Source organism: Mustela erminea, chromosome 1, assembly GCF_009829155.1.
Source record: "Mustela erminea isolate mMusErm1 chromosome 1, mMusErm1.Pri, whole genome shotgun sequence".
In the NCBI taxonomy this organism is placed as follows: Eukaryota; Metazoa; Chordata; class Mammalia; order Carnivora; family Mustelidae; genus Mustela; species Mustela erminea.
In genome coordinates this window covers 159,625,880-159,649,900 of record NC_045614.1, presented here as the reverse complement: position 1 = coordinate 159,649,900, position 24,021 = coordinate 159,625,880, and the positions used below count along the sequence as shown (strand labels likewise).

At 43.9% G+C, this 24,021-nt stretch overlaps 1 protein-coding gene across 24 annotated transcripts in view; it reads right to left on the bottom strand.

Moving 5' to 3' along the window:
• The window catches only part of ZBTB20 (zinc finger and BTB domain containing 20), a 785,951-nt gene that overhangs the window by 46,385 nt on the left and 715,545 nt on the right, over positions 1 to 24,021 (bottom strand). For 23 of the 24 annotated variants that reach the window (XM_032360146.1, XM_032360066.1, XM_032360076.1 and 20 more), the window contains 2 exons: positions 8,137 to 8,237; positions 152 to 315 (listed from right to left, as the gene is read on the bottom strand). The exons of the other annotated variant lie outside the window; for it this stretch is intronic. In XM_032360146.1, coding sequence (XP_032216037.1) covers positions 152 to 162 — 11 coding nt within the window. In that variant the 5' untranslated portion in view covers positions 163 to 315; positions 8,137 to 8,237. The remainder of the gene's footprint in view (positions 1 to 151; positions 316 to 8,136; positions 8,238 to 24,021) is intronic. 24 annotated transcript variants of the gene reach the window in all.

Sequence of the window (24,021 nt, the reverse complement as noted above, 5' to 3'; positions counted from 1 at the left end):
CACATTTGGACTCTGTTGGCTGCATAAAAAGACCCTGTCCCAGAACTTTAGACAGATTGAGCTACGTATGGCTGACATTATCCAAGAAAGCATCCTTTTTTCCCCCTTAAGAGTTTTAACATGGTCTGGAAAAATACTAGTGGAGGTTTACCGTTCTAGCATTTGTCAGGAAGCTTAGAGACAGGACCCGTGGAGTAATGGGAGGAGCACTGGACTGGGAGTCAGGAGACTTGAGCTATGGTACTAGCTGTGCCTCTAACTTGCTGTGTGGCCTTGGGCACCTCACTTCACCTCTCTGGGCTTCAGTTTCCTCATCTGTAAAATAAAGGGCTTGGATTAGAAGGCCTTAAAGGTTCCTTCCAGCTTGAAGCTTCTATTCATGGAACACATTATGAAACATTCAACTTGCTTGCTGTTGTTACATTTTACTTTAGATGAACACATATCTTCCAATCACAATCTAAGTTTGCAGACTGTATAGATGAGAGAGTAGTGATGGAGGTTTTTGTTAAAGTAGCAAATGAAAAGTGAAAAGATGAGCTTAGCTTCTAGCAGGTAAAGCAGTTAAGGTATCACACGGAGATCCTCTATTCCAAATCTTTACTTATCCAAAGCTGAAGATTCTCTTTGTTTGTTGATTGAGGACATGACTCTGGAGTATGGGAGTGTGACTGTGTGTTTGGGGTGGGAGGAAGAGACGGGTGAAGGAACTAGAGAGTAATTATTGCCCACTGCTGCTTGGAATTCGTAATAGGAAACAGAGGAGCTCAGGTATGGGTTGGCTCTGGTGTCCTCCCCCTCTGGGATGATAAAACGGACATAAACACAGAACTACTTAGCTTACACTGCATGTACCCTAGGTCCTAGCCAAACTGGGTTATTAGTCATACCCTGAACATGCCCTCCAATTTCCTTAACTCTGTGCCTCCTTCTATCATTATGTGGATGGTGACCAGAAGAATTATTTTATTTTATTTTTTGGTGGAAGACTATGCGTGTAACAGAATTTGTTTTAAGTAGCTTTGCTTCCATGTTTTTCTTGTTTCTATAAGCCTGGCAATGGACTTGTCCTACAGAGTATTTTGTATCAGAATTTGTAGTATGGGGTAGTTAAATCTGCCCTCGCAGAATATGGTGCTGTGATTAGCATGCTGTGTTTCTGGCCCAACAGGTTGTGAAATCAAATCTGCTTTTTCAGAGGGCAGGAGGCAGAGATGGCACGGTAAAGATGAAGAGAGAAGGGAAAGCTTTCAGACACATTTTTCAGTACGGAGTAGGCCAATATAAGAGAAGCAAAAAATTGCAATGCTTTACCAACTGTTTGTTGGTTGGGTGACTATGGAACCCACCCCCAAGTCTTGAGTGTCTACAGGGACAGGGTCAGGGACCTGTCTACAAGGCCCTGGATTATATACCAGACTCAAGTTTCCAAAGCTCAACTGCTTTTTATCCTTGGAAATCAGTGCCCCCCCTCAGGCCCCTCCCTATTTCCATCACTGTCCTCTATCACCAGCTTTGTCATCAGGGTGGAAACCACAGGTGAGCAACAGCTTTCCCTGTCTTAAAACCGATTCATCAAGCCCTGACAATTCTGTTTCCTCCATATTTTTTCACATCCGTTTTTTCCTTTCCATTTTCACCACTCTCACCCTAACAGTTTTATTTAGACTGTTGTTTATTTACTGGCTCTCTATCCTCCTTGACCCCTTTGAGAAAACCAGGTTAGCCCAGTACCCCAAATGAGTTCTATATGTGCTCCAACTAAGTGTTGATCACACAGGACTCTCAAAGTTTGTGAAAATTCTCAGAACGTCTTGAGGTATCTACATCCTTGGCTCTCCATCTTTGTTCAAGTTAGTTCCCTTGCTTTGAATGTCCCTTTTACAACTCTATGGAAATCATATTTACCCTTCTTGCTTATTAAAGGTTGTCTCCATCTTGTAACTGTCTTGATTGACCTCTACCAGATAGATGGTCTCTCTCTCTCTCTGAAATTGAACTCTGTCCCACCCTTCTCTGAAATTCCCCCCACAAAAAAATTTACTTCTCCCTATTTTACCTGTTAAATTTTGTTTCAAGATAGTTATTTATGTGGTGATACCTCTCATGAGACTGTAAATTCTCTGAGAGAAAATGTCTTGGTTATTTTTTAATTCCCTGGGTTCATCCTTTCTTTCCTTCCTCCTTCCCTCCCACCGTTCATCTATTCACATATTTATCTTAAAACTTCATGCACCTCTAATGTGCCGGCATAGGTTAGGAAACACAGCAAGCCTGGTTGCTTTCCTCCCAAAATTTGTTCTCTAGGGAGGACGGTTAAGCAGAGTGGCTTCAACAAAGCTGTCATTCAACATTCGTTTGTTGATGGAGTGAAGTGGGATTGAAATAAAGATGTATTTAGAGAATAGCCATCATCTAAATCCCAATTACGTTTTTCTATTCTTTTGCTTTGTTTTTATTTGAGAGCGAGAGAGAGAGAGAGAGAGAGAGTGTGTGTGTGTGTGAGAGCACAGAGGGAGAGTGAGAGCCCAATGCGGGACTGGATCCCAGGACCTGAGCTGAAGGCAGACGCTTAACCATCTGAGCTATCCAGGCGCCCCAAGAGTAGGACCATTTTGCTCACCAAAACTGGACTGGTCCTCATGAGTCTGTTAAATATCAGGATGAAGTACTAATGATAGGTATCACTTAACAGAAAAACATTTCTTTCTTTCTCTCTCTCTCTCTCTCTTTTTTTTTTTTTAACATTTATTTCTGATGCTTATAGACAAGGCCTCAGCTAGTCTGGGATTTCTGTTTCAGGAAATTGAAAAAGCTCTCTTTCAGACAGGAGTACATGACCAAACAACCAGCATTACTCTTTTAACACTGCAAGAATGGTACTATTCTTTATATAAATGCCCTTGCTTCCTTCCCTAGATTTGCTCCTGCTTCCTACCCGGCATCTTACACCACACCCTCCTCCTGGTTGTCCCAAGGATCACCTATGACAATACAGAAGCACTGGAAGCCACCCCCACAAAATGAACATATTGAAAATCAACCTTCCGGCTCACCCCCTCATTTGCTTATCCTGATACCACTGGGCTTTTCCCAACTACACAGATGACACAGAGCCACTGACTATCCTTAGAAGCAATCATTTCCCATCTCACCCTCTCCGATAGTTCTGTAGGACTCCTTTTTCTGGTGCCGAGAAACACACAAACACAGCCCCAGTCCGTCTAGACGTACACAGGTGCTGTTATGCTGACCTTGTTTTTGCAGTTCATAGTTTATTAAGGAGGAAAAAGCAAGGCCTGTAGTAATTAATTGAAAATACCTTCTTTGGTTGTGCAAAAAGAATTACATAAACAGGGCACATCTGAGGGCAAGTCTGTCCAAGCCTCTGTGGCGACGCATTATTCCCTGGAGCCTTTAGAGGGCAGCAGCACACAGGCTACTCCGGGCGGCAAGGCAGAAAGGCAAACTCCCGACCAGACCAGAACCTTCCTCCCGGTCACCATGCCAAAGGTTGGTTTGCCAAGCTCTGGCCGCTCAGCCTCTTTTTTTTCTTTTCAGTTCTCATTCTCTCTCTCCCTCTCTCTCTCCCTCTCTCTGTCTCTCTCACCTCCCTCTCTCCCTCCCTCCCTCAATGTTAAAATTATACACTCAGATGAAGTCGCCCCTCAACCGGAAAATGAAAGCTCCAATGAAAAAGTTAGACAAGCCAACAACAACAAAGAAAGAAACCGGGAGAAAGGGGAAAGGGGGCTGGTGAGGGGGAAGGATTTAAGAACAAGAAAAGGGCAGATGTTTCGTAAATATATGCAAAGCAAAACTGGGTGTACCCTGAACACTTCCACAGAGAAACAGACCAATCATTGTGCACTTCCTCCCGCCACACTGATGGAGCCCTGCATTCAAAAAAAAAAAAAAAAAAAAAAAAGTGTGGCTCCAGGCACCTGCCTTTCAACGGTCAGTTCTGACATTCTCCCAGAATATCTCGCAATTGTCCAAAGAGAACAAAAACATTCTCATCTCCCCACTGCAAACATCTCTCTTAATGAGAGAAAAAGGGTTGCTTCAAGAACTGGAAAGGCGTTTTAAGGTGACTGGTGGCTGGTTTTTAACTCGCATTGTGCTGGTCCTGGCAACAAGTTTTGGGCTGAAACATAGCAGTGAGTGAGGTTGTGGATGATGTTGGCTCCTTCCTTCCTAGACATATTGCATGTGGAAAGAAATATGCATTGAAACATATTGATGAGATGGTAGGTATTAGGCATGTTAAATGCGTGGAAATTAACCAGATCGGTGGCATTTGATGTATATATTTCACACTTCTTTGCACATATTGCACACATACAGTGATGGCAGTGCTTTCTGCAACATATGGAAAATAAATATTTTATCTGTGTGAGCTCTTATCAGGCTCCTGGGGCTGTTGGGAGGAGAGTGCTCTCTTCTATCTCCCTCTCCCAATTTTCTCTCTTCACTGCCCCCCACCCCCGCCTCTCCTGCACATTAACATGCCTTCCACTTATCAGCCTGTTGGATAGGAAAGAATTAGTCAGAACCTCCTTTTGATAAATAATTACTCAGTCATTGAATCATGACAATCTAGATCCACGATGCCCTCCCCTCCAATTTTTTTTTTTTTTTTTTGAATGGTAACCCCTTCTTTATTCTCTTTCCCAACAAATTATTGAAAAGGCTCAGGAGTGTGTTTTGGTGGGGAGGGCAGAAAGCAGAGGTGTAACAACCCTCCAACCCCCAATAGAACCCAACTCTACCATCAAGTAGCTGTGTGCCCTAGGCAGATGACTGTGCTTCTCTGGGCCTTAGTGGAAATAATGGGGTAATAATACCTACCTCCTTGGGCTCGTAGGTATTATTGGGTTGGTAGGTATATAAATGAGATAATTCATGTCAACCGACTGGCAGAGCCATGGCGCAGGGTCAGTGCTCAATGATGGTAACTCTGAGAGAGCATCAGTTCCACAGTTTTTGTCAGCTCTAAGGAGCCACTTCCCCGACCTTAGTGATCTTTTTAAAATGTCTAGACTTCGGCAGGGGGAAATGGACTGTCATGCACAGGCAGAAAGAGTGTAAGGATAAGCAATATCTTCTTCGACACTCTGATCTTACCGTATCACCCTCCTGACACGGTCTTTCTATTCACGTGTTTGTCATTGCTGTTGCTACCCCAAGAACCTCTCTCGAACTTGAGGGTCGAGCAATATACACTTGAGCCGCAGAAGCTCACCAAACCTGGGACTACGGTCTGTGGGTCAAAGCCAACCTTTGGCACTCTCGCTTATCACCTTCTCCTCACAATTTATCCTTTTACTATTTGGTCTAATGTTCTCAGATCAATTTAAGATATTTTTGTAATTAAAACATTTTATTCTCTCATATTTTTTAACCTTCTCAGCAAGGCCAATTTATAATGTGTTTCGGTGTTTTTCTCCCTTGCTGTATCCATCAGGATCCTGGCAAGAAACAGCTGGCACGCTCCAAGGTTTTAGCTGGAGAGAGTTTAATGTAAGGACTGTACAGTGAGGTACAGAGGAGGTGGCTGGGTGCCCAAGGGAGACTGAAGCACCGGGGTAAGCAGTGGTGGAAAGCTGTGAAAGTCAGCTTCCAACTGTTACCTCCAAGGGGCAAGGAAGGAGTGGTGTTCTCGGAGTTCAGTCAGAATTACAGTTAGAAAGGGGGCTGGACAAATCAACAGCCGGCCCTCACTCTCCTCCTACTCGCACATCCTTTGCTGATGTTCTTCTAGGCCACATTCAAAGGGGAGCCGGAGTGGGAGAGAGCCTAGGAGTGCAGACCAGAGAGGTTGGCCTCCTGGGCCACGTATCAGGGCAGAGAAGGGCTTCAGGGTTTTGTGCTTGTGTAGAGGGGAGACGAATCAGTGACCTCTTTTTTCCCTTCTCCATTTCCTTCACCCTCCCCTCTCAATTTTACTTTCTGGAAAGCAAGACACGGCAAAACGAAGTGAAGTCGGTTCTCGTGGCATCTATGTGCCTATTCTGTCTATTTGCCATTTATGGGGGAAGAAAGCTGAACGTGGGCTCTGTGAGAGCAGGGATTTTTGTGTGTTTTGTTAGCGGCCACATCCCTAGTCCCCAGAACAGTGTCTCACACAGAGGAATATGCCCAGTGAATTTCAGTTGTTCAAGTAAATATATTCACTTCTGCTATGCCAGACATTATATGCATATTATTCTCATTTAAGTATCACAACTATCCAGATTAAGTAGGTAGGGCTGCTGAGCATCATTGTGTAAGTGATGGGGGAGCCGGTAGGTTTTAAAATCTAACACCTGTCCCCTCCCATCCCTAAGCCTTGAGACCTGGTCCAGGGCACTGCTAATGCACAGGAAGGAAACATTTGTGTAATTCGTCCACATTTTTGTAGTTTATTCACCATACTGGTTTTGTACTTAGCAAGTGTGGAAACTTTACGGTTGTTTCTTCTTTATATAGGAGAGGGCTGAGTTTCTGAAAAGCAGAGCCTGCAACCTTCAGAGCCCTGTCTGTCCTTGGTAGGACCTGTGGAGCCTGAAAGCAGGCCCTGGGGTTGGGCACAGGTTAAAAGCTTCCTAGGGCTGACACAGATGCTCACTGCTGGGCCTCTCCATGATTTTCAGGAAACTGTAGGTCCTGATTCCTGGGTCTATATTTGAGTTCTCTGCAGGAAGGTAGGGGCAGTAAAGACTCTTCCCTCTTCCAGAGGCTACAGACCCTGGGAACCCTGGCTGCACCTAGCTCAGCTGTGCTACTTGCCCCCAGCCTAGTTTCACATAATGCAGAGAAACCCAGAAAACCATCCAGACATGGGAATGTCTAAGGCACTCCATGCACTTCAACTTGAGGATGAATGATGGTATCTACACAAGCAAGTTCCTCGCCTGGGTATGGAGAAACTATTTTTGATCTTCCATCGTGTCTTTAGTCTCTTTAGTCCCCAGTCCCTTGAACGCAGTAGTACCGCAGATTACTCTGGTGGTCCCCATCTCCCCACTGCCACTGATTACAATCCAGGTGACTAAAAGCGTTAAAGGGGAACAGCAATGCAAAACAAAACAAAAACTCTGGCTTTGTCCCTTTGGGTATGATTTATGCCCAAATAGCCAAATAGCTAAAGACACAGAAAATACGAATGTGAAAATCCTACCCAAAAGCCTAACAGGGATGGTTCTCTCCCAGGGTTAGCGTTTTCCAGTAACAGAGAGGTCTATAAAAACCACCCCATGACCCACCTCCTACAGTATATAGGAAAACTTGAGAATACAACTAGAATGAGGTTTTGTCTTAAAATGTATAATGAAGTTATTTTGCATGCATAGCCTCTAAATAATTTAACTTCCTGGCTTTTGCCTAAAAGAAAAAAAAAGCATCTCTTCATTTGTTACTTTTAGCAATGGTTAATGAATATGTGATATCCATCTTTTGTAAGTACTGTCATGTAGACATCATGCCTCCTATTCCAACCTATTTGTGCACCTTGCCTTGTAAGGGCTGTACTTCTCTGACATAAATGCCCGGCACAGACGGAACTCAACCACACGCACAGAGCCGTGCATCCAGAGGGCAGGGCGGAGCTGGAAGCAATGGGTGAGAGATGCGGCCCAGAGTCCCCAAGGAAGCTTGGCCCCCTAAAGTAGCAAGGAGGCAACAGCATTGGCTCAGAGATGCAACTCAGACAACAGGCAAATGCCAAGGAGGAAAGCTTGGCCCCTGGACCTGGGCAGGGTGGCATGAAATGACAAGTTGCGGTGAGATTCAATAGAGTGGCACAGAAGGTGACAAGGGGCCGAGAGGGGGGTGGGAGCTGCCACCACTTCCAGTGAGGGTGCAGACAATGAAGCAGAACAGCGCCGGGCCCCGTGAGGTGGGCCCGGATCTGGCCCACGCGGCCATCTGGCGAGGAGGGCACGTTGCGGCTCAGGGCGGAGCTGCCGGCTGGCAGCTGAGGACCACTGCTGGCACCTCAGCACTGAGCCTCGTGACCTCACTGTGGTCAAGACACGAGGCCATCTAGAATTGCATCTGCATTTACAATTGTGTGAAGTGTTTTTTTGTTTTGTTTTGTTTTTAATTAAACTAAGTGAGTTAAGAAGCCTTTCATTGGAGGCATAATGTACTCACAGTAGTTTCCAAATAAATGGTGTCACTCTTCAGGTAAATCACTCCAAGGCTTGGGCCTAGTGCAGATGTTCATTGGGGCAGGGAACAGAGAGCGGCTGCATCTAGAGCAGACAAGGAAGAAAGATAAGGCCGTTAAATGACAGGTGATGACGGTCAGTCACGCTGATGGAGACAGAACCGTGGGACCTGGGGGAAGAGTCCGGTCCTGCCCCTTTGCACCAGACAGCGGCCCGCCAGGGGAGGCCGAGGCAGAAGAGAGGATGTCACCCAGGCTCCCTTCTCAGTATGCCCATTTGACGGTGGGGTGGTCTGAGACCTTCTACAGCACCCTGTCTGTGCGGACGACGGAGTGGATTTTGTGGTGGGAAGATGGAAGCCGAGGTGGAGGGTGGGGGTAGGGGGCACTGTCCTTCAACCTTATCACAGCCGATGCTTCTGCTGGTGTTCTTGACTCCGCTGGCGCTTCTCCTGTTCTTCTGCCCAGTTCTTACCTGCTCTGAAAGCACCATGGACCTGGCAACGTTCTGAGCTCCTGTTGCACCTCGGCCCCTCACTATAAATCCTCCGCCGTCTCCCCTGTCCTCTAACACATGGCGCTCAGCCTTAGGGACTACAGGACTGACCTCTGTCTGTCTCTAGCCTCGCACCCAGAGGTCCTTACCCAGACCTTGCCCTTTGTCCACACGGAGCCCTCACACCGATGACCACATTAGTCCTGAAACTGTCCTCCCTTCTCCCAGGAACCCCGCATCATCCTGACTTTCCTTCCACCAGTCGGCTCTCTCCTCTGCCTCCTTTACTGGCCCATCATCATTCTCCCGTTCCATAAATGTAGATCTTCCTCAAGACTCTCTTCTCAATCTTTGCCTACACCCACCCTGCATGACCTCAACAATTACTTCTCCATAGAGAACACCCACGTGGCTGTCTTTAGTTCCTGCTTGTCTGCAGAGCTCCACATCCACATCTTAATAACCTCTGGTTATCGGTTCATTCACTTTTTTGCTCACTCATTCATTCATTGATTCATTCATTCAGTGTTTGCATAATATCTATCAGGCACCTGGGAAAGATGAATAAGATAGGGCCTCTAACTCTGAGAAGGTCATACCTCCATCAAATCCCACATAGGCACTTCTAATTCAGAAACTTGAAGACAGGAATCTTTGTCTCTCCCTCAAAATATGTTCCCATTTCCTGCCATGGTCGATTTCCTGCCGTCTTCACCCAGTTACTTGGTCCTACAACCGAGGAGTCATTTTCAGTTCCTCCTTTTCTTTTGCTTCTCATATCCAATCAGCTGCTAAGAGACTGGAGGCTGTGCTTCCTTTCTCTCCCAGCACCCATTTATCCTTTAGTCACTGTGCCAGGACTTTTGTGAGAGCCTTCCAATGAATGGCTTCAGTTCTTCCAGGTTCTTTTTTACCTTTAGCCCATCCTTCACACCAATACCACACTAATTTTTCTTAAGTACCACTCTAAACATATCATTCCTTTGCTCTTTGCCTACTGGATGAAATTCCGATTTCTCAGTTTGGCATTCAAGGCCCCTACAATACAGACCCAGTCTAATTTTCCCTCTTTACAGCTCATCCCACACTGCAGTGAAGTCCCACTCCTTCCCATCCAAATGCCACCTCGCTTAGGAAGCCTCGCCCCAAGGGAAGTGTTCGAGCTGAGTCCTTAAGCACTTTCTGCCCTACTCCCTTTGCATGTACTGTGGACTCTAATAATTGTTTGTGTGATGCGCCCTGCCCCCTACAAGCTCCTAGGAAGCAGAGACAAGTTTTACAGCCTTATACTAGGCAATGCCTTGCGCAGAGATTTGCGCTTGGCTGATGTCTGCTGAACCAAAGTTAAAAGGAATCAAGATTCTTGCTTAGAGTCATGGAAACGAGACTGAATTGGAAAGACCTGAAAGCTCATCGCCTCTGATTTTTCAGATGAGATTAAGGGAACTGACTCGCTCAAGGCCACATCCTTGCTCCTGGCCGAGCAGCAATACCAGGTCACAGATCTTTAAATATCTGTCTGTGCTTGCTCCGCACCAACAGGCCCAGCAGATCATCCACAGTCACCAGACCAGAGAGAGTGAGGGGCTCCCCGGGTGCACAGCCAGCAAGGATAGACTGGGTTCCAAAAGATAAAGGAGTTTGCTTCACTGATTCATTTCAGTAAACCGAAATAATAATTAACCTTTTATAGATAAATAATGTCAGAAAATGAGGGGGGATTTAAAGAACAAGGAATCGAACCTTTCTAACACCATCAGCAGAAACAATATGACAATATTGCAAACGCCACCAGGGTGACAAACTAAGGGTGAAAACCGGGATGAAGGAATCTCTCACGCTTTAGAAAAAAGCAGCGGGTTCAGCTCAAGTTCTTGGTGAGAACATGCCACAGTAATTCTATGGTTAAATTCCGACCTCGTGGAAACTGAGGCCATTGGTGATGCTGCTATGAGGCAACCCACAGCCATGCGTCTTCTCCACCTAGCTCTGCATGGGATTGATCCTGTAGGTTTGTTTCAATTTTCACAGAGTTTTCTTTCACTGTATCACCAATTTATTTGTGGAAATGTCCAGACGAGTGCTCCCAAGTCTCCCCTTTCTTCCCCTCTTTTTCTCTCAGGAGGGAAGTACTCATTGTTTAATCTCCTTTCTAGCCGCACCCTCAAACAGAATCCTTTCCTCTCACCCAAAGATGAACCACGCCCCCCACCCCACCCCAGAAAACATGGGGATAATGGCAACTTTTCTAGGGAATCTCCGTAGTGTTTACTTGGCCAGAAAAGCTCAGCTCTTCCATGTTAGCCTCCAGTGCTGTAAGACTTCATCTGCCTCTCCCAGGCGAGTACTTCCTTATTGTTACTCACCAGGGGAAAAGCTTGGTACAATCAATCAGATTTCTTTCTGGCCAGTGTGGGGAGCCATGCTATGCACTGAGACATCCATTCAACATGAACACCCCAGTGGCCACATAAACAGCAAACGGGGCTCAAGAGCTCTCTCTATATAGTTCTTACTACACCGTCCTATGGCTGGACAGGTTATGGACACCTCAGCAGACACAGCTTCCTTCTCTTTTCTCCCCCTGGCAACTCCATTAAAATGATAAAGGGTATCGCTGACCGATATGTCTAGTACCTTGCAATGAAAAATCACCTGGAAGCATACAAATCCATTGTGTAATTAGAGAAGTGTACATTTTAAATATGCCTAACATTTGGTTTAAATTGCGCATTTTATAATTAAATGGAGACATAATCTTTCTGCCCTTTAATCAAACTCCTTCCCAGCCCCACATCCCGCTGTTGTAATCTGCCTTTCATTTTTTGGCAAACGGTCACCTCTCCCCCTCTCCTTACTTCCCCGCCCGCCTCAGCACACACCTAGGGGTCTATTAATCAGAACTACTGCCTAGCGTGTCATGTTTTATTGCTTAAAGGGTGTGTATGCTCTAAAAAAGACTCTGTGAAAATGACTTCATGAGGCTTCGTATTTATTCTATTGCGATGACTTCCATACCCAATGTACACAGTTTTTAAGTGACGATAATTCTGAGAGGCTGCTGGGGCTACACATTCTTCCCAGAGTCTGGAAAGCCAGCTGTTCTCTCTGCCTCTTACATCATCATGTAATAAAGAATCTGCTCTTGGATCCCAGCTGGCAACACTCTTGATGGTGTCAGAGGCAGAGGAGACGGTGGGTCACTTCCAATCCAGTCTGTTTTAATGTTGACATCTCTGCAGCTCTCTCTTGGAAGCCCACAGAGAGCAGAGCTGTTATGTAACACACTGCCACACATCACTGCAAGGAATTTTCTGTGGAGGTCTCATTTCAGTGTGGCTCTTTCCATTCTTCGGAAATCACACCAAATTTTTTAAAGCTTATGGAAAAGGTAATAGTAACCACAATACTACCATTTGATAGATAGCTGCATTTTGTAGGGGACTCCACAGGGGAATTTTTGTATGAGAATGTAAATACATTCTCACTGAAATCTCATAGCAATGTCGTGCTGGTGCTAGAGGTATTGGCGTGCCCATTTTATAGATGAGGAAAAGTAAGACTAAGAGAGCTCAAGAATCCATAGTGAGGTCAGAATTCAAGGTCAGATCTGAGCCAGATCTCTCTGACTTTAAGTCTGGGAGGGGACTGGTTTTGTTTTTTCTTACCATACAACAACTGCTCCAACACAGCATGATACATTTCTAGTTCCCACTGTGACCTCAGCACAAGAAAAAGGCTTATGCTATTTCCATGATGATTCAGACTGTGAGCACAGACCTCAGGTGAAGGAACTGTTTCAGAATCAGTAAGTAGAGCTCCTGCCTAACTCCTTTCTATTTGAAGATGAAAACATCTTTTATCGGTCTTCTCAGGCTCTAACGAACAAATGAATCATTCAGGATTTCTGATTCAGCATGTCTGAGATGGAGTCTGTGATTCTGCATTTCTAGAAAATTCCCAGGTGATACTGATGACACTGGTCTGGGTGCCACAGGTCTTACGTCTGACACTTGCCTTCCTACTGTTTTCGAAGGAGCAGTTGAAGCTGAATAACTTGGCTAACAGCTCACACAGCACGACTGGCTTCTGATTCTGGGCCAGTTTGTCAGGTCATCAGGCATTAGACAGAATTCAAGGAGTTTCTGGCATAGAGCACAATGTGAGGGGAAAAAAAAATTGTTCCTAGATCCCCCAGGGCTCTTGTACCCCTCACTGGAAATTAAAATGATAATGTCTCTAACAGGTAAAGTTCCTATTTTTTACATTATTGTTATTTTTAACAATAATTATCTGGTAATAATTCAAATAACACCTTTCCTCTGAGAGATTCAATGAGCTTTCCTAACCTTAATTGTCTAACAGCAATTCCCAGGCGTACATAAAACTGTCTCAAAGATCACAGTAAATTTAAAATTGTTCCACTTCCCTCCTTTCTTTGCCCCAAATGTAGTGATGAATTAGTGGCGAAGGTTTACTAATTGGCCAAGACCCACCATCTCACAATCTGCGGCATCAGAAATTTTGTAAAGGCAGGGAAAATCTAAGACGTAATCAGCACAGAGGTGGGGGAAGGGCACAAAATACTGGTGAGAGGAAAAAGAGTTAAGGGGATTAAGAAGATGAAAAGAGAAAGTGAACTGACAGAACTAGCTGGATGACCTTGGATGAGTCATTTAACCTCTAGGTGACTCAGCTTTTCCATCTGTAAGAAAATGTGGATTTTATGATTTTTGACGGCCCTTAAAGTTCTAACAGTCCCCTGAGAAGAAAGATGTGGGAATTAAGTGGCTCATCAACCTGTTAAACCATTACACCTGTAAAGAAATCTATTTGACTTTTAACTTTTAAACTAATTACCTGAAATGAATTCCCAAGTCTATATCACTAACCCCGCCTCCCTGCAAAGTGGTGAGAAAAACCATTTAATGAAGAAGGCACCAAAGGCATTATGGCCAGATAAACTTATCATCAACCCCATCTTCAGCTTTCCAATGCTGTAAGAAACATTTAACTTTAAAATATTTTAGCTTCTTAAAAACAAACAAACAAACAAACAAACACACATTTAAGTTCTTTAATTAACCACTAGTTAATACCCATGTCCAGAAGAAATACCTCTGATGGCTTAAAGACCCCTGGGATGGCCCTGCCAGTAGAAGGTCCTGCTGTTTGTCACATTAAATCTATGTTAATTTCCTCCATAGAGACCTCTTGATTCCTCTTTGACAATTCACAAACTCTGTTAATAGCACTTGCATGTCCCAGGAGACTTAGAGCTATCAGGTACAGTTGATTCTTGTTTTTAAAATAAGAGATCTCTGGGATCAGGTGAAAGAGATCTATCTCAATACACTCATACATACCATCCATATACAGATGCACACAGAGACACACACATACTAATGGTAATAATTTTTCTAGCTTTAATGAATAACTGGTGATGGGAACTCCTTCTCGAAGTCACTTGACATTGGAATCTTCCCGATCAGAAAGCCTGCCACAGGTCCTGGTTATAAGGTCATTTTAAACTACATAATGAGGATTCCAACAGGATTTATGGTGCAGCACGTAATTTGTGTTATATCAGAGTTATCCGTACCTTGCTTCTTGCACTGAGTACGTTTTCTGCACTACTAATTATGGTTTGTGGCTAAATGGAGAAACAGATACCAAGAAACATCAAAATGACATAATCCTGGAGGACACACCATCACTGTCTCCAAGGTGGACAATCACTCCCCTTTTCCTGTTTCTGTCACTTCCACAGGACCATTAACCAAATGCTGACTGTGTGGTAGGTATTGTGCTTAGCACTTTTCATACATTAACCTTCTTTCTTTCTTTTTAAGATTTTATTTATTTATTTGAGAGAGACAGAGATAGCGACAGAGACATTGAGAGAGAGCACAAGTGAGGAGAGGGAGAAGCAGGCTCCCCGCTGAGCAAGAAGCCCTGAGAGCATGACTTTAGCCCAAGGTAGAGGCATAACTGACTGAGCCAACCAGGTGCCCTGTTTAACTTTATTTCTTATAATCGCTCTTTTTAAGGGTAGGAATTCTATTCTCGTTTTATAGATGAGGAAACTGACATTTAGGAAAGTAAAACTATTTACCATAGATCATGAAGCCAGAGGCTAACAAAGCAGCACTTTATGGGCAGGTTTCAACCACAGTGCTCTATGTTTTAATCTATAGCGAGCTTGTGCTCTCCTGACTGCATCCTCGTCCTGAGGTCCTTGCCAGAGATTCATACTAGACTCTCCAGCACAGTCCTCTGCTGTCTTCTTGAACCTGTTTTTAACTTTCTCCAAAACCTTCTACATTTGATTTATGTTTTCCCTCTCTATTTCAATCGATGCTTCAGTACAAAACTCATTACCATTTTCTCCATAGATCTTTACGACCATCTTCTCCAGCTACTTTGTAGACCTCCTCTTCTTTTCAATGTACTCTTTCCACTTCACATTTGACTTCAAGTATTCTGATCCACCCTTGAGAACTCCTCTTTCTCAGTGCCTAAGGAATCTCCTCTTCTCTCCTGGCCCATTAGTCGACTCCTGCTGCCTTCACCGGATGTCTTTGTCCAGCCTGACCTTACTCCATGATCAGCCATCTCAACACTGCTCTCAGTAACCCTCCAGATTTCCTGTTCCCTGACCTTCTGTATACAGGGTTTTTTTTTTTTTTTTTATATTTCTCAACCATGAATTCGTATCACCACATCATTCTCTCCTACTCTCAATACAAAACCTGACACATGCATGCCATCTGGACCCTCACTCCTGCTCAGGCTTGCTTTTAAGTACAAGCCTACAGTAGTTTTTTCTTAGTATGTCCTACTTTACCAAATCTGTTCTCCATTCTCTTCTTTAGAAGAGATGATGATCTTGGCTCCTCCACTGGTAACATGGTCTAGACCATCCAGCGTGGTAAGCTTATTGGCTTTCATCTCCTTGTCCAATTATCTCAGGGTTTTCGTCATTTTGTTTGCTCAGAATGTATCTATACCTCTTTCTGCATTCCCTTCCTAACTTGGAGGTTATCCTCTTTACTTCTGATCTTTCACCTTCCCTTTGGTTTCGTCAATGGTATCTTCTTTTCTGTAGTTGATGACATATCCATTCAAAATAGTACCAGATTAATCATCACAATATAGTGTTTTGCCCCACCTTCAACCTGGCCCTTAAAAATATTTTCAGGTGGTATATCTCAAAATGAGTTTTACAGAACACTAGAACTTCAAGATGCACCTCAAAGAAAGTTCCTTGCTTGAAGAAATATAGGAAACAGTGCATGCAATACATTTCTCTTGCAAACTTATAATGCACATGAGGATATTAATGGTGCTGAAGACCCCAGCACTTTCTAAACTTACTGGATTACAGACCATCCCTTAGCCCTTCTTAATGGAACACTTATCAACCTCAGAATATACTTAGGGAAAGACGCTTTAATGGATTTCCCTGGTCCCAAATACTTAAGCCTGGGTAGGTAAGTTTGCTGAATCTATATCAAATAAGCCCTCTCAGATTTCCTGTCTGTCATATTCCATTGGTCTGACCCAGTTAACTTACAGGGTATTGGAAAGACTGAGCATATTTGTATTTCTGGGCCCCTGACCATGGCATTTTGGCTATTTAGAGTGCCTTTATCACCTTTTCCTCATCGAGACCTTTCCCCGCCCTCAAGACCTATACAGAATGATGTATTCCTTATGAAACTTTTCCTAGTGAAAACCATCGTGGCCCATATTGAGCTCTGCCACACACTTAGCACTAAAATAAATGGATAGAGTTTAACACCTGTTTTCTATGTCATTGGGGAGAATGTCTGTTCTGTATGGCATGGGTCTTGTTCTACATGTTACAGAAACTACAGAATCTACAGTCCCTGGGGCACTCTATGGGGTTATAACCATATTAAAGGTTACCATAGATAGATACGGATGATATTGGGGGACAACAGGTCGGAATTTGATTTCTGTAGTGATTGGGATAGTTTACCAGGCTAAAGACCCAGGTGGAATGTATCATCATCTTGTTGGGGAAGAAATACCACCTACCATCACTGTCATCACCTCTTCAAAGGATAACACCCATGCTTGGAGGAGATGAAGACTAGATCTAGATAAGTAAGGGCAGCTCTGTCCTTAGGTGAAAAGAGGAATTTGCATTAGTTGAGATCCAATGTGGAGAAGGGTAAAATCATCTAGGAACATCAAAGGACCCATGAAAGGTACCACAGGAAGGCCTCTCTACCAAAGATGAGATTACCTCTCATGATTAAACCATGGTAACCTGATGAAAAAGAAAATGTTGTTCTCCAACACAGGGTGGAGTCAGGTGCAGTCTTTTTCTTTTCTTTCTTTCTTTTTTTTTTTTTTTAAGACTTTATTTATTAGAGAGAGAGTGAGGGCACACATAAGAGACAGTGAGAGAGAGAGCTAGAGAGAGAGAGAGAGAGCAAGTGCAGGGGCAGAGGGAGAAAGAGTCTCCTTGCTGAGCAGGGAGCCCGGTACAGGGCAAGATGCCAGGACTCCAGAATCATGACCTGAGCTGAAGGCAGAGGCTTAACCAACTGAGCCACCCAGGCGCCCAAGTCAGGAGCAGTCTTGTGCAAGGATCCACAATGTGCCTGGTGTAGAGTATGTAACGACCATGTGCAGAATGTCACAGGACTGAATGTGCTCCTCCTTCCACACATATTCGAGCTCTCCTGCTTTGGGTTAATGTGGAGACACAATGGTGGAGTCTGGGCAGTTGTCTACCAGCAGCACAATACACAATTCTCCCCAAAACAATGCAGCCCGTCTTTTCCATAAACTTCTTTCAGTGCCACAACACATAAGAGCACATAGCAACTGTCTGTCTCAGGCAAGGGTGCCATAACCAGATATTAAAGGGCTTTGAGTTTTTCAGATTAGATGTTATCTGAAGTTGCGTCTGTGAACTTCTACGAACTAGTGAGTTCATAGTGAGCCTAGGACTAAAAATTTTGTCTCTTGGTGCCTGGTCAGGGAGTGAGAGAAGGCAGTATGGCTTTCTTCCTTAAAACGGCAGCAATGAATGATTTTCATGTTTTCACAAAAGAGAAAAATGCATTTAATTGAAGTCCGGTCTGTGGACTTCACGGGATAAAAAGTGTTATACAAACAAAGATTTAGTGAAAAGCTATTTATAAATGAGAATGTTTACTTACGTTTACTTTAGAAAAGGTAGAGACTGTATCATATAATGTGTGAAAATAGTAGGATAATGGTTAAAATTCTGTAATAGAAAATTCTGGAGCACCTGGGTGGCTCAGTTGGTTAAGCAACTGCCTTTGGCCCAGATCATGACCCCAGAGTCCCGGGACTGAGGCCCATATCGGGTTCCCAGCTCCACGGGGAATCTGCTTCTCCCTCTGATGTTCTCCTCTCTCATACTCTCTCCCACCGTCTCTCTCTCAAATAAATAAATAAAAATCTTTTTTTTTTTTTAAAGAAAATTCTGTGTTGGTCCTTAGTTAAAATTCCTAAGGATGTGTTAGAGTATTTATTAGTAGTAGTAATCAATAAAGAGATATTTTTAAAGCTGAAATTTTTATTGTGGGAGTTTACTGGGTCAGTGAAGCTAAATGCTTTTGATATTTTCTGCCATGCTCCTGTTTCGAGTTGTGTTTCTGGACAATTTACACATCTGAGAGTGAAAATGAGTGGTGGCCTGCCTTTTGGATGTGTGATAGGCCACTGGGTCAAGGCTGCTGTTTTCTGAAAGCCGTGGACAGTTTCTACAGTAAAATATCTTAGTTTCTTCTTTTTGTAGTAAAAATAGGTGTTTACTTGTGTTCTGGGTGAAGTCTGAGATCTCTGCCTGTCTCTCCAGGATGTCACCTGTGGCAGAGATGGGGGACACTCCTGGCAATGCTCTACATTGATTTTGACATATTAAAGGTTATGCAGTATTTTCATACTTTCATGGACACTCTCTAAAAATGAGTTCCCCCCATCATGAGTCACATAGATGAGAGAAGACTGAGGTGGGGAAGAAAGATTTAAGTGGCCCAGATAATGAGCTATAAAGCTTAGTATAAAACCAAGGTTTTCAGAAGAAAATTCCTCCACCGACCCCTCCCCCACCTTTTTTTTCCCCTGTGAAAATATCCTGGCTGCCAAAGAACTCTGTGGCAAATCTCAGGAGCACAGAACTAGGTGGAGAATCAGAAGATCTGCCTCGTTTTCTGGATCTGATAAGAACAAGCAGCCATGTGACCATGGCCAAGTCAACTCTTCTGAATCTTACAAAATCATGAGCAAGGAAGCAATGCATGGCAGTTACCTTTCAGCTGTGAAACCTCTCGCCTGTCGAATGCACTGGTTAAAAATGTGTGCTTTGCCTATCTCACAACGTTGTGAGGCTAAAGTAAGCTGAGCACGTGGAAGTACTCTGCATTCGCTGGAGTACTGAATCATTGTAGTCTCAAACAATGAGTACTGGAAGAATCGGGAATGGGTCCCCTGGGTATGTGGGAGCTGACAGCCCAGTCCATTTCCATTCAGGTTTCGGGAGAAGCTGTAATCCATCAGTCAAATCCCACTCTGTCCCCTCCTCTTCCAGCCTGCTGCAGAGTATCACTCAAGCAAAGTTACTTGAGTGGGTGAGCCAAACCTCCAAGTTCTAGCCTTTCTGAGCAGAAGCTCCAGAGGTTTCCAAGCCTCAGTGCAGATGGCAATCCCGGTTCCTCCAGGTGCATCTGAAACACTGGGGAGCCCCTGGGGACAGGCTGTCCAGGGAGCTGGGGAGGAAGGTCAGACAGCACTGCTCCCAAGGCCCAAGGTTTTCTCTTGCAGACCTCTCTACCCCCATGATTTTACCCGCAGCCCCAGGAGACAGAAAAGACCCAGAATGAGCAGGAGCCTCCTCTCCTGATAACCTAAGTGCCGCTCGGATTGAAAGGCAGAGGGTATCAGCAGAATGGCTGTACCGAGTCGGCATTGATTTCTCCAGCCTTTGTCTGCGTCTGGTTTCTGTCTCGTTTGGAGGTGGTTACTGTTACTACAAGCAGCATGAATCATGTCTCTGTTAAAAAACAGAGCTTCAATTGTCTTACATAACCCCTGGTAACTGAACGTCTAATAATAGCAAGCCATTTACAGGTAGGGAGTCTGTCTTCCTCCCAGACACACACACACACACACACTCTCTCTCTCTCTCCCCCTCTCTCTCCTCCCAGTGCCTCACAGTAAAGTGAGACAGACAGGGAGGAGGCAGAGGGATAAAGGGACAGCACAATTGATTTTTTTTTTAAATTTTAAAATATATCGAGTAATCATGCATCACAGGGCTTGATGGCTGGTATGTTTAACTGAGCTAGTTTAATAAACTGAAGGCAACAACCATTCTCCTTTGAAGAATTTAAATAGCCAGAAACCCTACACACACCAGATAGAACCTTCTTTACCACTCTACGGGCCCTATAAAAACCCCAAGCCCCAAAGATGAAGGCAGGGTCTGAAGGGTAGGAGGCAGGTCAGACTTTTCACCGAACTGGCTACTAGCTAGCACCAGCTAGGTTTAATTTTCAAAGTACTTTGTCTCCTATCCTTTTTGCCTGACCAGAGAGAGATGGTCCAAAGGTTTTAGGCTACAGTCATTCCATAAAATTCCAGAGAGTGAAAAGCAACTGAAAACATGGCTGCCGTGTCCCAGTACGTAGGTGACACTGTGTCAGGCACTGTAACCTGAGTCCCTTGCTTTGGGAGAGAGAACCCTGCATCAGAAGACTTGAATTTTTCACATGAGCGTAATCTCTGCCTTGTAAGACACGATGAGGTCTTTTTATACACAATCTGCACTCAGCCACCCGTTAAGGTGATTACCAAAAAGCAAATAATAGGGCAGCCTGAAAAAGATGACTTGAAAATTATAAAGGTGAGTTTTCCTTTAAACCGCCCATGTGAGGGAAAAAAAAATGAGGCTCCAGACAGCAAGTCAAAAAATGCATGAGGGAAAAATCATATAAATTTGCCACACGCATGTCTTCAGTTCCTCATTTGCCTCATCATGGCCAACCTAAGAATAATCACCACAGGCATTAATTTTTAGAACGTGCATTCCCAGGAGCCCAGTCACTCTAGATATTGTCTAAACTGGACCAGGGAGAAGTTTATGGGAAATTACAGACGGTGGCTACAACCCGCCACTCATTTGGGTCGGGAGTACAGAAGGAAAACTTTCTCCTCTGTTTTGACTGTTCGATCACATGAAATGGTGAACGAGATTCATTCAAACCAAAGAACATCCTTGGAGACACCAGCTTTGGAAACCAGGGCCTGGGCTCTTCTGGGACTCATGAGTTGGCTAGCGATATAAAAAAGACATTTGGAAAGAGTTATATGTCAAAGTGGTATGTGTTCCCTCCAAACAGGATTTACTCTGCCTATTTTCCTTTCAAAATACTTTCTAAGTCCATTTACATAGAAGAAAGAAGAGAAAGAAGAGAAAAGAAAAGAGAGAGGAAGAAGAAGGAAAATTCCTAATGTTCCCTTATCCCCACTTGCAAACCTGGCTGGGACGCATAATGAGCCTCTACTGCTGTTTCTTTTGATGGTCTTCGCTCCGTGCCATATGGATGTGGCTTCTGGAGGAAATGAGTTCTAGGTTTTTCTCACAAATATACAAATGCAGAACAGGAGGGATTGTCACCACTGAATCACCCCACATAACAACAGGACCACAGTGGTGGGATGTGGCTGACGGGGCTAGAGTCTTCCGCTTCTTTTCATTCACAATTTACTGAAGTCAATTGATCTTAGAGCTGGTGCAACGGTTGACTAAATGTTTTAATAAAAACAGCCAGGAGACACCACTGTTTTCCTTGTAAAAGCCTTTCCCCTCTCACTGCTGTGAATATATTGCTGAATGATTCCCGCTTCTGGAAGAGCTGGGGGTTTTGCCTTGTCTCCTCCTCCCAGCCTCATGAACTTGCCTCTCCTATGTGCTTGTGAGGTGATTACACGTACATGAAATTTCAGTGCACAACTTCAGCCAGTGCCTTGTCGTGTCTGGCACCTGAGCAAGGAATTGGTGGGCCAGACACATTGAACACACACAAGTGGATTATTATATTATTTGCACTGCAATAGTAAGAGTATTTCTGGATTGTTGCTGACAACTAGATCCTAATAACCACATGTGGTACAATAAACCACATGACATTGTATCAGAAGCTTAGAGTTCCTATCTTCAGATGATCTAGAGTGTTTGGTTTTTTTTTTGAAAAAGAGAAATGGTGGATGCTTCCCCCCTTCATTAAGGATTTATCGAATGCCTATTGTCAGCGATGTACTATGGTCCATGCCAGGCTCTCACCATGTTCTCTCTCCTCTAACACTGAATGAAATATCAGTAAAACCAAGTACAGATTTTTTTTTTTTTAACCTGATGGACAGTCAGTGCATAGTGACTGGTCATGCTGCTGATGGTAGGCGCCGATGATACGGATGGTAGTGGGGATGACATCCTTATAAAGGCACAGCAGTTTAAGATCATCTCAGGGACAATTCAGAGGGGGTAAATGAGCAGGTCTGGTCTGCTTTATGTATTCCAACAAGTGTCCAGAACTCCAGAAACTTTTTAAAATAATACGATCACGCCATGTTTACAGGAATGCTAAAATTCTTATGAAAAAAGAGGCACAGATGTTTATCGAGTGAGCACCTCCCTATTTGTAGAATACTCAGACAACTTCTGAGAACCCATCTTAATTTTTAGAATCCTTTATAAGAATCCAACAGTTTATTATTATAAAGTCAACTTCAGTCCAAAGCAATTAGTCGAGATGCTCATTAACAATCAAGAGACACAAAGCAACATTGGTGGGATAAGGCAAAGTTAGAGTTCTCTAAACCCGTTGCAGAGAAACTGGAGAAATGGCAGAGTGGCTCGGCTGAAAGGCCTCTGACTATAAATCAGAGGGTCTGGGTCCCCAGCCATGTTTGTCAACAGCTGCATGATCTTAGAAGTCATAAACATCTCTTGCACTCCACCTCACCTTCCTCATCCATAAAATGGGAATGTTGGATCAGATGGTTTTTAAGTTTCTTTCCAGGTTAACATTTGCTGATTTTAAAGACAACATGGCAGAGTCATTCCCCCTTCCTCTCACTGTGGTAAGCATGTTGCTTTCTCCTGATCTGTGCTTGTGGCGTTTGGTTTGGGTTTAGGTTCTGGGTTCTGGATGTCACACAGTAAATAATCATGTCATTTCCCCCACCCCTTGTATATGTGGGAAAATAATAGGGGAGTAATTCTCCCTGTCTTTCTTGTCAATGTCTCTTCTCAAATTTATAGGTTGAATAAAAACATGAGCATCCTGGCTGTGAGGAACGTTCTTCCTCATCCTCATAACAGGCCCTCACTCATGCTCATGTGAGTATATTTGATTGGGTTATTTCTGCATTTACGTCCTGGCTATTTTTTTTTTCTCCTCTTTCAACTTGTTTAAATCCATGGTAAGCATAAAGCTGCAAAACCAAAAACAAACAAATAAAACAAAACAGCTCTGTTTGAATAATTTACTTCAGCTAAAGCAATGTAAGAAAACACTGTAACACTCGGGGAAAAAGAAAAGCTTTTTAAAAGACTCCTGTATCTTAGAAAAGACCAAATAAAATGTTACATCAATGACAGTTTCACCTGTTGTTACTGTTTCATCATTTTCAAAGCGAATGCTACGTATAGGGTTTATAGTCTGTGTACAGTCCTGGCTATTTCTCCCAATATTTCTCAGGCCTCTGCATCCTGGAAGCCAAGGAGGACGGAGCTTGCTGAGCTTGCTTTACGTAGACAAAGGAGCCACACAGAAAACCCAGTACCTGGAGCTTAGATCATATCCTGACTAGGCACTGCAGTTACTCAAGACTCGCTCTTTTTCATCACGCTCCTGTTCCTCGGCTGTTTTCATTCTTGTCACCTAGAATGCCCACCGTTTGCCTCCCTTTCCTGCCCAAGATTCCTCCTATCTTTCGAGACCCACCTAGCTTACACCCCATTTCCAAGAAGCAACTTTGGTTGACCCAACTTGGGACCCAGAGATAATATTCATGGCTGGCAAGTGCTAACTACCCCACGTGACAACTGTGCTATCTAGGAAGTGCTCAGAGAATACCAGAGAAAAAGATGGTTAAGGGTTGAAGGGTCCTCATAAAAGGGAAAAAAGGCTTTAGGAACTAGCCCAATATAGGAGCCGTGGTCCATAAGAGAAAAGCTGTAGGGTTGTAAAGGAAAGTTGGCAGCCTTGTACAGAAGGGATTGTTTTCAAACGGCCTGACACTTCTTTTCACTTTTCTTTTCTTTTTTTAAATAAAGGAAAAGAAACACTCTTTCTTAGAA